Source organism: Salmo trutta, chromosome 13 (assembly GCF_901001165.1).
Source record: "Salmo trutta chromosome 13, fSalTru1.1, whole genome shotgun sequence".
Taxonomy (NCBI): Eukaryota; Metazoa; Chordata; class Actinopteri; order Salmoniformes; family Salmonidae; genus Salmo; species Salmo trutta.
In genome coordinates this window covers 84,143,793-84,158,139 of record NC_042969.1, presented here as the reverse complement: position 1 = coordinate 84,158,139, position 14,347 = coordinate 84,143,793, and the positions used below count along the sequence as shown (strand labels likewise).

Below are 14,347 nucleotides of genomic sequence, written 5' to 3'. Positions count from 1 at the left end.
AAACAAAAAAAAAAACCTGTGTGATTAGAATGAATAATATCCGACAATACCTTTTTAATTCAATGCGCTATGCATTTTGCTAGAATTTTCTCATCACAACACTGAAGGGTCCTTTTTAATTTTTTTTTTAAATGGACTGGATCTTTATACACTGCTCAAAAAAATAAAGGGAACACTAAAATAACACATCCTAGATCTGAATGAATGAAATAATCTTATTAAATACTTTTTTCTTTACATAGTTGAATGTGCTGACAACAAAATCACACAAAAATAATCAATGGAAATCCAATTTATCAACCCATGGAGGTCTGGATTTGGAAGTCACACTCAAATGAAAGTGGAAAACCACACTACAGGCTGATCCAAATTTGATGTAATGTCCTTAAAACAAGTAAAAATGAGGCTCAGTAGTGTGTGTGGCCTCCACGTGCCTGTATGACCTCCCTACAACGCCTGGGCATGCTCCTGATGAGGTGGCGGATGGTCTCCTGAGGGATCTCCTCCCAGACCTGGACTAAAGCATCCGCCAACTCCTGGACAGTCTGTGGTGCAACGTGGCGTTGGTGGATGGAGCGAGACATGATGTCCCAGATGTGCTCAATTGGATTCAGGTCTGGGGAATGGGCGGGCCAGTCCATAGCATCAATGCCTTCCTCTTGCAGGAACTGCTGACACACTCCAGCCACATGAGGTCTAGCATTGTCTTGCATTAGAAGGAACCCAGGGCCAACTGCACCAGCATATGGTCTCACAAGGGGTCTGAGGATCTCATCTCGGTACCTAATGGCAGTCAGGCTACCTCTGGTGAGCACATGGAGGGCTGTGCGGCCCCCCAAAGAAATGTGACCCCACACCATGACTGACCCACCGCCAAACCGGTCATGCTGGAGGATGTTGCAGGCAGCAGAACGTTCTCCACAGCGTCTCCAGACTGTCACGCCTGTCACGTGCTCAGTGTGAACCTGCTTTCATCTGTGAAGAGCACAGGGCGCCAGTGGCGAATTTGCCAATCTTGGTGTTCTCTGGCAAATGCCAAACGTCCTGCACGGTGTTGGGCTGTAAGCACAACCCCCACCTGTGGACATCGGGCCCTCATACCGCCCTCATGGAGTCTGTTTCTGACCGTTTGAGCAGACACATGCACATTTGTGGCCTGCTGGAGGTCATTTTGCAGGGCTCTGGCAGTGCTCCTCCTGCTCCTCCTTGCACAAAGGTGGAGGTAGCGGTCCTGCTGCTGGGTTGTTGCCCTCCTACGGCCTGCAGAACCACTCCTTTATTGGGGGTGTCTTGCTAATTGCCTATAATTTCCACCTGTTGTCTATTCCATTTGCACAACAGCATGTGAAATTTATTGTCAATCAGTGTTGCTTCCTAAGTGGACAGTTTGATTTCACAGAAGTGTGATTGACTTGGAGTTACATTGTGTTGTTTAAGTGTTCCCTTTATTTTTTTGAGCAGTGTATATATACACCACTTGGATCCTGTTTTAGTAATAATGAAATCAGACCTGGTTGAGTATCTGATAATCTACCATTTTTATAGGAGTGGTTAAAACGTGCTAATAACGAGGTTTGTTATACCTCAACTGGTATGCCATCCAGCCCTGGAGTTTTCCCGGACTTAAAGGCTTAATTGCATCAAGAAGTTCCTCCTCTGTAATTTTGGCCTTCACATGAGTCTTTTGGTTGTTCATTTTACATTATTAATAGAAAAAAAATCCATACAATTTGCTTTGGATAGAGGAAACAAACAAAAACACATGCTTAATAGTCTTTACTTAATCTGTCAATATCATTTGGTAAATCATGGGTGACTTTGTCATTTGTAACAAGTTTCAGTAAATTTATTTTTGGTAGCATTTCTATGTTGAAGATTAAAAAATAATTTGGTGCATTTTCCCCCATATTCTATCCATTTTGCTTTATTTTTATAATATATTACACTTTATCTTTCTTGAATAAGTTCATCCATTTCTTTTGTTTTTTCCTCTAACTTATTATGTTTCTCTGGTATCGTTAATATGGACTCTTTTGACCTAAATTGCTTTTGTTTTATAGATGAGTACTGAATTGCATGGCCTCTAAAGGCACATTTTAAAAGTGTCCCATACAATAAGGGGATCTGCTGTACCTATGTTATGTCGGAAAAAGTCAGTTATAAATTATTCTGTCCTAGTTAAAAACAAGTTATCATCCAATAGGCTTTGATTAAATTTACAATATCCTCGCCCACGTGGAAATTCTGTAAGAGTAATATATATGCTAATTATCTGATGGTCCGACTGCATTCTGTCCCCTATCAACACTTTTTAAACTTTTGGTGCCAGAGAGAATGACATAAGAAAGTACATAGTCAAGACGACTAGCTTGATTGAGCCTCCTCTATGCATATCTCACTAGGTCAGGGTATTTAAGCCTCCTCCATGTATATCTCACTAGGTCAGGGGTATTTAAGCCTCCTCCATGTATATCTCACAAGGTCAGGGGTATTTAAGCCTCCTCCATGTATATCTCACTAGGTCAGGGGTATTTAAGTCTCATCCATGTATATCTCACTAGGTCAGGATATTAAACCTCCATGTATATCTCACTAGGTCAGGATATTAAACCTCCTCCATGTATATCTCACTAGGTCAGGGGTATTTAAGCCTCCTACATGTATATCTCACTAGGTCAGGATATTAAGCCTCCTCCATGTATATCTCACTAGGTCAGGGGTATTTAAGCCTCCATGTCTATCTCACTAGGTCAGGGTATTTAAGCCTCCTCCATGTATATCTCACTAGGTCAGGGGTATTTAAGCCTCCGACATGTATATCTCACTAGGTCAGGGGTATTTAAGCCTCCTCCATGTATATCTCACTAGGTCAGGGGTATTTAAGTCTCCTCCATGTATATCTCACTAGGTCAGGGGTATTTAAGCCTCCTCCATGTATATCTCACTAGGTCGGGATATATAAGCTTCCATAAATGCACCAGTTCCAATATATCCATGATATTTGTGATTTTCCTTAAGTGCATAAGGGTGATAGTTTGTAGTGTGATTTCCTTTACGGTCCATAGAGGTATTTAAGACCGTATTATAATCTCCCACCATAATAATAGTCTTGTATTGCTTGTAGATTTGATCATTTATTATATATATATATATATATACAGTGAGGGAAAAAAAGTATTTGATCCCCTGCTGATTTTGTACGTTTGCCCACTGACAAAGAAATGATCAGTCTATTATTTTAATGGTAGGTTTATTTGAACAGTGAGAGACAGAATAACAACAACAAAAATCCAGAAAAACACATGTCAAAAATGTTATAAAATGATTTGCATTTTATTGAGGGAAATAAGTATTTGAGCCCCTCTGCAAAACATGACTTAGTACTTGGTGGCAAAACCCTTGTTGGCAATCACAGAGGTCAGATGTTTCTTGCAGTTGGCTACCAGGTTTGCACACATCTCAGGAGGGATTTTGTCCTACTCCTCTTTGCAGATCTTCTCCAAGTCATTAAGGTTTCGAGGCTGACGTTTGGCAACTCGAACCTTCAGCTCCCTCCACAGATTTTCTATGGGATTAAGGTCTGGAGACTGGCTAGGCCACTCCAGGACCTTAATGTGCTTCTTCTTGAGCCCCTCCTTTGTTGCCTTGGCCGTCTGTTTTGGGTCATTGTCATGCTGGAATACCCATCCATGACCCATTTTCAATGCTCTGGCTGTGGGAAGGAGGTTCTCACCCAAGATTTGACGGTACATGGCCCAGTCCATCGTCCCTTTGATGCGGTGAAGTTGTCCTGTCCCCTTAGCAGAAAAACACCCCCAAAGCATAATGTTTCCACCTCCATGTTTGACGGGGGGATGGTGTTCTTGGGGTCATAGGCAGCATTCCTCCTCCTCCAATCACGGCGAGTAGAGTTGATGCCAAAGTGCTCCATTTTGGTCTCTTCTGACCACAACACTTTCACCCAGTTGTCCTCTGAATCATTCAGATGTTCATTGGCAAACTTCAGACGGGCATGTATATGTGCTTTCTTGAGCAGGGGGACCTTGCGGGCGCTGCAGGATTTCAGTCCTTCATGGCGTAGTGTGTTACCAATTGTTTTCTTGGTGACTATGGTCCCAGCTGCCTTGAGATCATTGACAAGATCCTCCCGTGTAGTTCTGGGCTAATTCCTCGCCGTTCTCATGATCATTGCAACTCCACGAGGTGAGATCTTGCATGGTGCCCCAGGCCGAGGGAGATTGACAGTTCTTTTGTGTTTCTTCCATTTGCGAATAATCGCACCAACTGTTGTCACCTTCTCACCAAGCTGCTTGGCGATGGTCTTGTAGCCCATTCCAGCCTTGTGTAGGTCTACAATCTTGTCCCTGACATCCTTGGAGAGCTCTTTGGTCTTGGCCATGGTGGAGAGTTTGGATTCTGATTGATTGATTGCTTCTGTGGACAGGTGTCTTTTATACAGGTAACAAACTGAGATTAGGAGCACTCCTTTTAAGTGTGCTCCTAATCTCAGCTCGTTACCTGTATAAAAGACGCCTGGGAGCCAGAAATCTTTCTGATTGAGAGGGGGTGAAATACTTATTTCCCTCATTAAAATGCAAATCAATTTATAACATTTTTGTCATGCGCTTTTCTGGATTTTTTTGTTGTTATTCTGTCTCTCACTTCAAATAAACCTACCATTAAAATTATAGACTGATCATTTCTTTATCAGTGGGCAATCGTACAAAATCAGCAGGGGATCAAATACTTTTTTCCCTCACTGTATGTTCAAAGCAGCGTGGATAATCATTATTTGGATCATATTGATTTAATGAGCCATATTTTTTTGTTGTGTATTTGGATTTATTATGGATCCTCATTAGCTGTTGCCAAGGCAGCAGCTACTCTTCCTGGGGTCCAAACACATTAAGGCACTTACATTACATATAAAACCAACAATAAAACACTACATCATATAACATTATTACACCACTACATATCTACAACACAAAATGTATAATACCACCATACAACAATATTAAAATGTGTGCGTGTGTCTGTGTCTCTTCACAGTCCCTGTTGTTCCATAAGGTATTTTTTTACCTGTTTTAAAGAAAATCTGATTCTACTGTTTGCATCAATTATCTGATGTGGAATAGAGTTCCATGTAGTCATGGCTCTATGTAGTACCCTGCGCCTCCCATAGTCTGTTCTGGACATGCGGACTGTGAAGAGACCTCTGGTGGCATGTCTTGTGGGGTAGGTATGGGTGTCTGAGCTGTGTGCTAGTCATTTAAACAGAACTCTGGTGGCATGTCTTGTGGGGTATGCATGGGTGTCTGAGCTGTGTGCTAGTAGTTTAAACAGACCTCTGGTGGCACGTCTTGTGGGGTATGCATGGGTGTCTGAGCTGTGTGCTAGTAGTTTAAACAGACACCTTGGTACATTCAGCTTGTCAACACTTCTTACAAAAAACAAGTAGTGATGAAGTCAATCTCTCTCCCACTTTGAGCCATGAGAGATTAGCATGCATATCATTGTTATTTCCCTGTGTACCTGTGTAACAAGGGCCTTGTTCTGAGCCAATTGTAATTTTCCTAAGTCCCTCTTTATGGCACCTGATCACACGACTGAACAGTATTCAGGTGCGCTAAAACTAGGGCCTGTAGGACCTGCTTTGTTGATAGTGTTAAGAAGGCAGAGCAACACTTTATTATGGGCATATTTCTCCCCATTTTAGCTATCAATATGTTATGACCATGACAGTTTACAATCCAGGGTTACACCAAGCAGTATAGTCTCCTCAACTCGTTTATGGTCCAATAACATATTTAAAATCATCCATCTACCTTGTGGATCTGTTTGGACAATTTTCACATTCAGATCAAAATTATGAATTGATATCATCACCCCTTTTGAGTTTCTTAGTCCATGGGAGAAGTATATTTTGTTCCCCCCAGTCCATTTTCCACAAAACTTCATATTACATTTTTTAATGAGTTGCCTGTAAACGATAGATATTATATTCCTTCTCTTTGAGCCAGGTAAATACTGATCGTCTTTTCTTATCTGCTAGGCCATTACAATTATAACTGGCTATACCTATTTCACCATTTACCATAAAGAGATACACATTTTAACTCTGTTTATCATAATATATGTTTGTAAACTTACCATTAAAAAGGTACTGTAGTGTTTGAGTGTCCATATAGCTGTACCATGATATTTGCATTGCTACTAAATAAACCTCCAACAATTGTTCTCTACTATTCCACCCGTTAAGTTGGCTTGTCATCCCAGTGACCGGCAGACCACCCCTGTCCCGCCCGGATCCCAGGGCCCCTGAGAGACCGGGATCCATCCTTGGAAAAGAGCACACAGTGAAACCCACAGAACAGAAGCAGATCAACCGTCAAATGCATTTCTATCACCCTCACCTTGATTTGAATTATATCGTTATTGAAAAATATTGTGTATCTTAATTTGTACAATTAACAAATAATATTTGTAATAATGTAGGCAGGTCATGAGAAGGATTGTTAGCTATAACCAGGATTGCCATTTACAAAAATTACAGTTTTGGCAAGCAATTATTTTAGCAAACAATGATTGTGATTCATTCTGTATTGTCCCTAACATCATTACCCCATAGCAACAGATGTGGGATATACACACACACACACACACACACACACCGTTACACACACGACTCCTCTCCCACCACAAACAACCACAAGCTCAGATGTTCAACATTTGTTCCATCCCTGAGCCCAACTCATGAGAAGACTTCATGTGTGAATACATATACAGTTGTAGCTGTTTGAGAAGGCCATGCAACACTGACCAAGAATGGAAGATTTGATTAACCAATGTCAAGTTCTAGCTGATGGTTCTCAGATACACCCCCCTACCCTGAAACACTCACATGCTGTTGTGACCATTTTCCCAAGAATCTCTGTGCAGTCAAACCTTTGATGATTTTGTGCCACCAGGGCCACAATAATTTGCCCCCTCTCGGCTAGGTACAAGGTCATCAAGGTTTTCATTAGCAGCTTGGAGAAATTCCTTGTGTATTATGCTCTCCCATCAAGGGGCTTTGGCTTGAGGCAGGCTCAGAATCTTGAGGCAGGCTCAGAATCTTGAGTCAGGCTCAGAATCTTGAGTCAGGCTCAGAATCTAGAGTCAGGCTCAGAATCTTGAGTCAGGCTCAGAATCTTGAAGCAGGCTCAGAATCTTGAAGCAGGCTCAGAATCTTGCTCAGAATCTTGAGTCAGGCTCAGAATCTTGAAGCAGGCTCAGAATCTTGCTCAGAATCTTGAGGCAGGCTCAGAATCTTGAGTCAAGCTCAGAATCTTGAGGCAGACTCAGAATCTTGAGGCAGGCTCAGAATCTTGAGTCAGGCTCAGAATCTTGAGGCAGACTCAGAATCTTGAGGCAGACTCAGAATCTTGAGGCAGACTCAGAATCTTGAGGCAGATTCAGAATCTTGAGGGAGCGCTGCTGCTGCCACCACCACCATGCTTCACCGTGAGGATGGTGCCAGGTTTCTTCCAGACGTGACGCTTGCCATTCAGGCCAAAGAGTTTAATTTTGGTTTCATCAGACCAGAGAATCTTGTTTCTCATCGTCTGAGAGTTTTTAGGTGCCTTTTAGCAAACTCCAAGCGGGACGTCATGTTCCTTTTACTGAGGAGTGGCTTTCCGTCTGGCCAGTCTACCATAAAGGCCCGAATGGTGGAGTGCTAAAGAGATGGTTGTCCTTCTGGAAGGTTCTCCCATCTCCACAGAGGAACTTTAGATCTCTGTCAGAGTGACCATCGGCCCTTCTTCCCCGATTGCTCAGTTTGGCTGGGCGGCCAGCTCTAGGAAGAGTGTTGGTGGTTCCAAACTTATTCCATTTCATGGAATGATGGAGGCCACTGTGTTCTTTGGGATCTTCAATGCTGCAGAAATGTTTTGGTACCCTTCCCCACATCCGTGCCTCTATACAATCCTTTTTCCGAGCTCTACGGACAATTCCTTCGACCTCATGGCTTGGTTTTTGCTCTGACATTCACTGTCAACTGTGGGACCTTATATAGACAGTTGTGTGCCTTTCCAAATCATGTCCAATCAATTGAATTTACCACAGGTGGACTCCAATCAAGTTGTAGAAAAAATCTCAAGGATGATCAATGGAAACATGATGCACCTGTGCTAAATGTCAAGTCGCATAGCAAAGGATCTGAATACTTATGTAAATAAGGCATTTCCGTTTTATAATTGTTAGTCATAATGGGGTATTGTGTGTAGATTGCTGATTACTTCCTTTTTATTCAATCCAATAAGGCTGTAACGTAACAAAATGGTTGGGGTCTGAATACTTTCCCGAAGGCACTGTACATAAAACCTCTGCCCAGAATCCCTTAGCATAAAACTCAGGGTTCATGACTTCACCACCTACAGTCAATTACTAAAAATAAAAAAAACCCGCTAAGAATCACTTTCTTATACATATAAATTTAAATGACATCTTTCAATCAATAATAAAAAAATGGAAAAAAACTGATTTTAAGAGGCTAATGATGTCCTCTCCCCAGATGATGAATAAAGTTTTTGGAGGAACAGTACACAGGAAGAGTGTGAGAGAGGATGGAGTGTTCAACATCGGACTGGACAACACCTGCTCTCTCTTCAGGTGGGTTAAGAACAACTAAAGATTCTTCAGAGTAGACAGCTAGAAAAGAGTTTCACCAGAACCACTCAGAGGCTATTTCAAGAACAAATGTTTTTTTTTAACCGTTGGTTTGTCCCAGAGCCATGTGTTTGACGCCGACTGGACCAAAAAATTCCAACAGTCACATCGTTTCAGTGGCTGTCACACAAACACTCCAAAATAAGAAAACCACAGTCCTCCCTCTCAGACATTACACACAGTTGGACACAAAGCACATTGAGTTCCAAAAGGCTTCTGAACAGCTTCTACTCCCAAGCTATAAGACTCCTGAACAGCTAATCAAATGACCACCTGAACCTTTAGCATTGACCCCCCCCCCACACTAATCTCTTATCTATGCATAGTCACTTTACTTCTACCTAAATGTACATGTTAGTTCGACCAACATTGACTCTGTACCGTAACACCCTGTATATAGTCTCCACATTGACTCTGTACCGGTACCCCCTGTATATAGCCTCCACATTGACTCTGTACCGGTACCCCCTGTATATAGCCTCTACATTGACTCTGTACCGTAACACCCTGTATATAGCCTCCACATTGACTCTGTACCGTAACACCCTGTATATAGCCTCTACATTGACTCTGTACCGGTACCCCCTGTATATAGCCTCCACATTGACTCTGTACCGGTACCCCCTGTATATAGCCTCCACATTGACTCTGTACCGTAACACCCTGTATATAGCCTCTACTGTTGTTTTATTGTTGCTCTTTAATTTTTAATTTTAATTTTTACTTCAGTTTATTTTGTACAGTTTAGTTTACTTTTTTAACCAACAATGCAGTTAAGAAAAGTTAAGAGCTTTTAAGTAAGCATTTCACTCTGTCTACACCTGCTGTATTCGGTGCATGTGACTAATACAATTTGATTTGATGCTTGCTGCCACTTTTTCCCTCTGGTTCCAGATATGGGTGGAATTGTTTCATTGTGATTGTGTGTGAGTGTACTTCCTTTCTGACCTTTGACTCTGTCTGTCACCTGATTGTTGTCAGGGGCCTGCAGAAAGAGGAGCTGGTGCTGTTGACTCATGGGGACAGTGTGGACAAGGTGGCCGATGGCTTCAAGGTGGTGGCCCAGTCAGGGAGCATCATTGCAGGTAAGCATTCTGGGAAAGCATCCTGGGCCTAGGATCCTAGTCTACCACCATACTTCCCTAATTTCAGTCAATTCCACAATATGATCATGAAGACCTTTGGCCCTCAATGCTCTTCCTCCCTCCCCTTTGACCATTCCACACCTCACCACTGCCCCCCCACCCGTTTGTTCTCTGACAGGTATTGCCAACGAGCAGAAGAAACTGTATGGGACCCAGTTTCACCCGGAAGTGGACCTGACAGAGCGGGGCACAGAGATATTACGTAACTTCCTGTTTGAAATCGCCGGCTGCACCTCCAACTTCACCGTCCAGAATCGCCAGCAGTCCTGCATCACAGAGATCCAGGAGAAAGTTGGCAAGTCCAAAGTACTGGTGAGGAATCTACACTATGGTTAGATGCAGTATGTGGGCACAGTATATGCCCCATAGTATAGAACATAGACCCTGGGAGGGTGTAGTACGTTAATCTGAGCTATTAAACACGAAAGTAGACAGCGATATTGAACTGTGTTCTCTGCTGAAACGATGTGATCGACTCTCTGCTCCCAGAAAGTGGGTTGTCCCTCCAGAGAGAAGAAAATGGGAGGGGGAGAGAAACAGAGATTCTGTGTGTTGAAGTCATTCTAGTTCTGTTGATTGACATGTCTGGTCCAAATGTTGTCCCCAGGTTCTGCTGAGTGGCGGGGTGGACTCCACGGTGTGTACGGCCCTGCTGAACAAAGCTCTGAACCAGGAGCAGGTCATCGCGGTGCACATCGACAACGGCTTCATGAGGAAAAGAGAGAGCCAGAGCGTTGAGGAGGCCCTCACCAAACTGGGCATCAACCTCAAAGGTGAGAGGTCAATCCAAACTGGGCATTAACCTCAAAGGTGAGGGGTCAAGTTAGGCGTCAACCTCAAAGGTGAGAGGTCAAGCCAAGCTGCTGTCCCACACATGTCCAGAATGGACTCAAATGTAGCATTGTGGAATGTAGCTGTCAGTCTTCAACCAGACCATACATGTGCCTGTCTCTCTCTCTCTCATATATATATTTATTTATTTATGGCTATGTGTTGTGACAACGTGCAAGTAGTTGAAGTATAAAAGATAGAAATACAACTTATCTTATCTGTTTATTTTAATGTTGTTTGTGTTCCACTGGTTTCCATTTTCTCATGGCAACGGGCCACACATCTTACTGCTGTGATGGCACACATGGGAGATATGAGAGTTTATAAATGTTTGATTTGTTTTCAAGTTCTTTGTGGGTCTGTGTAATCTCTTCTCCTCCAGTGGTGAACGCAGCACACACTTTCTATAACGGCACGACGACCCTGCCCATCTCCGACGAAGACCGGACGCCACGGAAACGCATCAGCAAGACCCTCAACATGACCACCAACCCAGAGGAGAAGAGGAAGATCATCGGAGACACCTTCGTCAAGGTACTGCCTGTCTGTCTTCAGCTGAAGATGACAACGGCTAGAGGATTCTAATATGCCACGACAACGGACCAGCTATGGTAGTTATAGCAACGGTGCTGGTAGTTATAGCAACGGTGCTGGTAGTTATAGCAACGGTGCTGGTAGTTATAGCAACGGTGCTGGTCCCATGAATCTGTTTATTTTCAAATAACTTCCACATGGAATCATAACTTGTCCTAACATTTATCTTCAACCTAGTCTGTTATCTGCCTCTGTCTGTTATCTGTCTGTTATCTGCTTCTGTCTGTTATCTGTCTGTTATCTGCTTCTGTCTGTTATCTGCCTCTGTCTGTTATCTGTCTGTTATCTGCTTCTGTCTGTTATCTGTCTGTTATCTGCCTCTGTCTGTTATCTGCTTCTGTCTTATCTGTCTCTCTGTTATCTGCCTCTGTCTGTTATCTGTCTGTTATCTGCTTCTGTCTGTTATCTGTCTGTTATCTGCTTCTGTCTGTTATCTGCCTCTGTCTGTTATCTGTCTGTTATCTGCTTCTGTCTGTTATCTGTCTGTTATCTGCTTCTGTCTGTTATCTGCCTATGTCTGTTATCTGTCTTATCTGTCTGTTATCTGCTTATGTCTGTTATCTGTCTCTGTCTGTTCTGTCTGTTATCTGCCTCTGTCTGTTTGTCCCTCTTTTAAAAAAAATAATCTAATACTATTGAATGGACTTCCTTTGTGTGTGATTGGCGTCTGTAGGTGGCCAATGAGGTGATAGGGGAGATGAACCTGAAGCCGGAAGAGGTGTTCCTAGCCCAGGGCACCCTGAGGCCAGACCTCATAGAGAGTGCTTCTCACCTCGCCAGCGGCAAGGCAGAGGTCATCAAAACACACCACAACGACACAGAGCTCATCCGCAAGCTCAGAGACGAGGTACACACACACACACACACACTCACTGCAATAAACTTCCAACACAACCTTGTTGGACCACCTCTGGCTCTTCTGTTGGAGCCAGAGAAGTCTCAAGTCGTGTCCCAAATAGAACTGGTTGAGTCAAGTTCAAGTCCTGCATTCTATAAGCAAGTCAAGTCTCAAGTAAAAAAAATCCCCATCTTAACAGGCAATGACTACAAATCTTTGTCTATTTATTGAGGCTACCAGACAGCCATTTTCATTATTTTGTCTACAACACATGATTATGTAATAATACATTTTAACAACAAATTCCAAATGCTTCACAAGCAATGTTGACATACCAAAAGACCAGTAGACCTATGCTAGTAATTGGTTCTTGATGCCTCATTGCTGGTGAGCTTGCAAAGTAAATAAATAGTTCATATTCGTGATTACTAAGTTTTTATTTTTTTGGAGCTGCGTGTTTATTTATTATGGCAATCCTCTCTCCCTAAAAATGTGACTTTCGTGCTGCACCCGATCCTATATCTGTACAGCAATCTGTACACTTGCTCAGTGGTTTTCAGACTTTAGTCCCACAACCCCTAAAAAGGAGTGGTTCAGAGCTTGCGAGCTCCGCGAATGCAGCCTGTCATTATTATAGCCATAAACAGTGATGCGTTTTTCAAAACGCAAGATCCAGAAATAAACCCCGCTTTGATCTGAAAGTCTTTCATCGTAGCAGTCAATATCAACTAGGGATAATATCATGTCACATTGTCCCTTCTCTGAAGTCCAGAGCAAGCAGGATCATACGCCTGTACGCAGCGGATCAGATGAAATGCATGATCTGTCTGTAGGCTTTTTCTTCCTCACAAATATGGTAATGAATTGGCCAGAATGTTACATCTTCAGCCTATAAGTATTGAAGGTAGTGTGACATCACACTATCTTGAGACATACAGACAGAAGCACCACTGAGGTCTAGAATTATAACCCACCCAAACTAGGCCCAACTGAAACATGAAAATAATCAGTGAGATCACCTGCTAGCCTGTTGTTGTGGCAAAGATGTGTTTGTAGCAGATTGCTAAACATTACTTTATATGGATTAAATATATATATCGTAACAAATAAATAAGAGTGGGGAAAAAGTTGCGGAAATTATATGACTACCGTAATTTCCGGACTATAAGCCGCAACTTTTTTCCCAGACTTTGAACCTCGTGGCTTAAACAATGACGCGGCTAATATATGGATTTTTCACGCTTTCAATTTTTTCTCTCCAAAAAAACACATTGTGACGTGCTCAGTTTTTTGGCGGCATGAAGCTTTCATTAGACCAATGAAATTGCCGAACGGGTTAAGGTCAAACAACTTTTTGGTTTACTGTTTAGATTAAATCGAGCGCTCTCAAACTTCCCATCATTCTGATTACGGTAGTCATTTTGTCACCCTCATCATGGCAAAGACATGGAGAAATGCATATGATGCAGCTTTCAAGTTGAAGGCGATTGATCTGGCTGTTGGAAAAGGAAATAGAGCTGCTGCACGGGAGCTTGGTCTTAATGAGTCGATGATAAGATGTTGGAAACAGCAGCGTGAGGAATTGACTCAGTGCAAAAAGACAACTAAAGCTTACTGCTAATTATTATTTTTTTGTTACAAGCCGTGTTTCGTTAAAGTCTATTTATTTTTGTTACAAGCCGTGTTTCGTTAAAGTCTATTTATTTTTGTTACAAGCCGTGTTTCGTTAAAGCCTGTGTAAAGTTCATTTGTTTCAATGTACCGGTAGGCACCTGCAGCTTATTTATGTTCAAAATAATCATTTTAAAAAAATTCAGTGGGTGCGGCTTATATTCAGGTGCGCTCAATAGTCCGGAAATTACGGTATATAACATATATATATATATATATATATATGACTATATAATATATGCTATTTTGTTTTTGCCAGGTAAAACTGGAGAAAATATATTAAATAACCCGCCTTTTTGAGACAAATGCTGATGACTGGTCATTGGTCAAAATGTGCAACATTTTGGTTCTTAAGCACAGATTAGATGTTTTTGAAACAATAATTTTGTGCTTATGTTAGTCACCAGATCGAATAAGCAAAGGTATAAATACAAATGTTAGAAATAGCCTATTAAAATATTCAGTTTCACACTTCCCCTAAAACCTGACTGTGCTAGCTGACCTGACCTGTGTTGATTGACAGTTTGCTTGTGCGTTTCACTAGGCAATCTTTTTT

At 42.2% G+C, this 14,347-nt stretch overlaps 1 protein-coding gene across 1 annotated transcript in view; it reads left to right on the top strand.

Annotated features, from left to right (window-relative positions):
- gmps (guanine monophosphate synthase) overlaps nt 1-14,347 on the top strand; it is a 57,209-nt gene that overhangs the window by 28,256 nt on the left and 14,606 nt on the right. The window contains exons 4-9 of the mRNA XM_029773795.1: nt 8,558-8,655; nt 9,694-9,797; nt 9,976-10,169; nt 10,465-10,630; nt 11,071-11,222; nt 11,956-12,129. Coding sequence (XP_029629655.1) covers nt 8,558-8,655; nt 9,694-9,797; nt 9,976-10,169; nt 10,465-10,630; nt 11,071-11,222; nt 11,956-12,129 — 888 coding nt within the window. The remainder of the gene's footprint in view (nt 1-8,557; nt 8,656-9,693; nt 9,798-9,975; nt 10,170-10,464; nt 10,631-11,070; nt 11,223-11,955; nt 12,130-14,347) is intronic.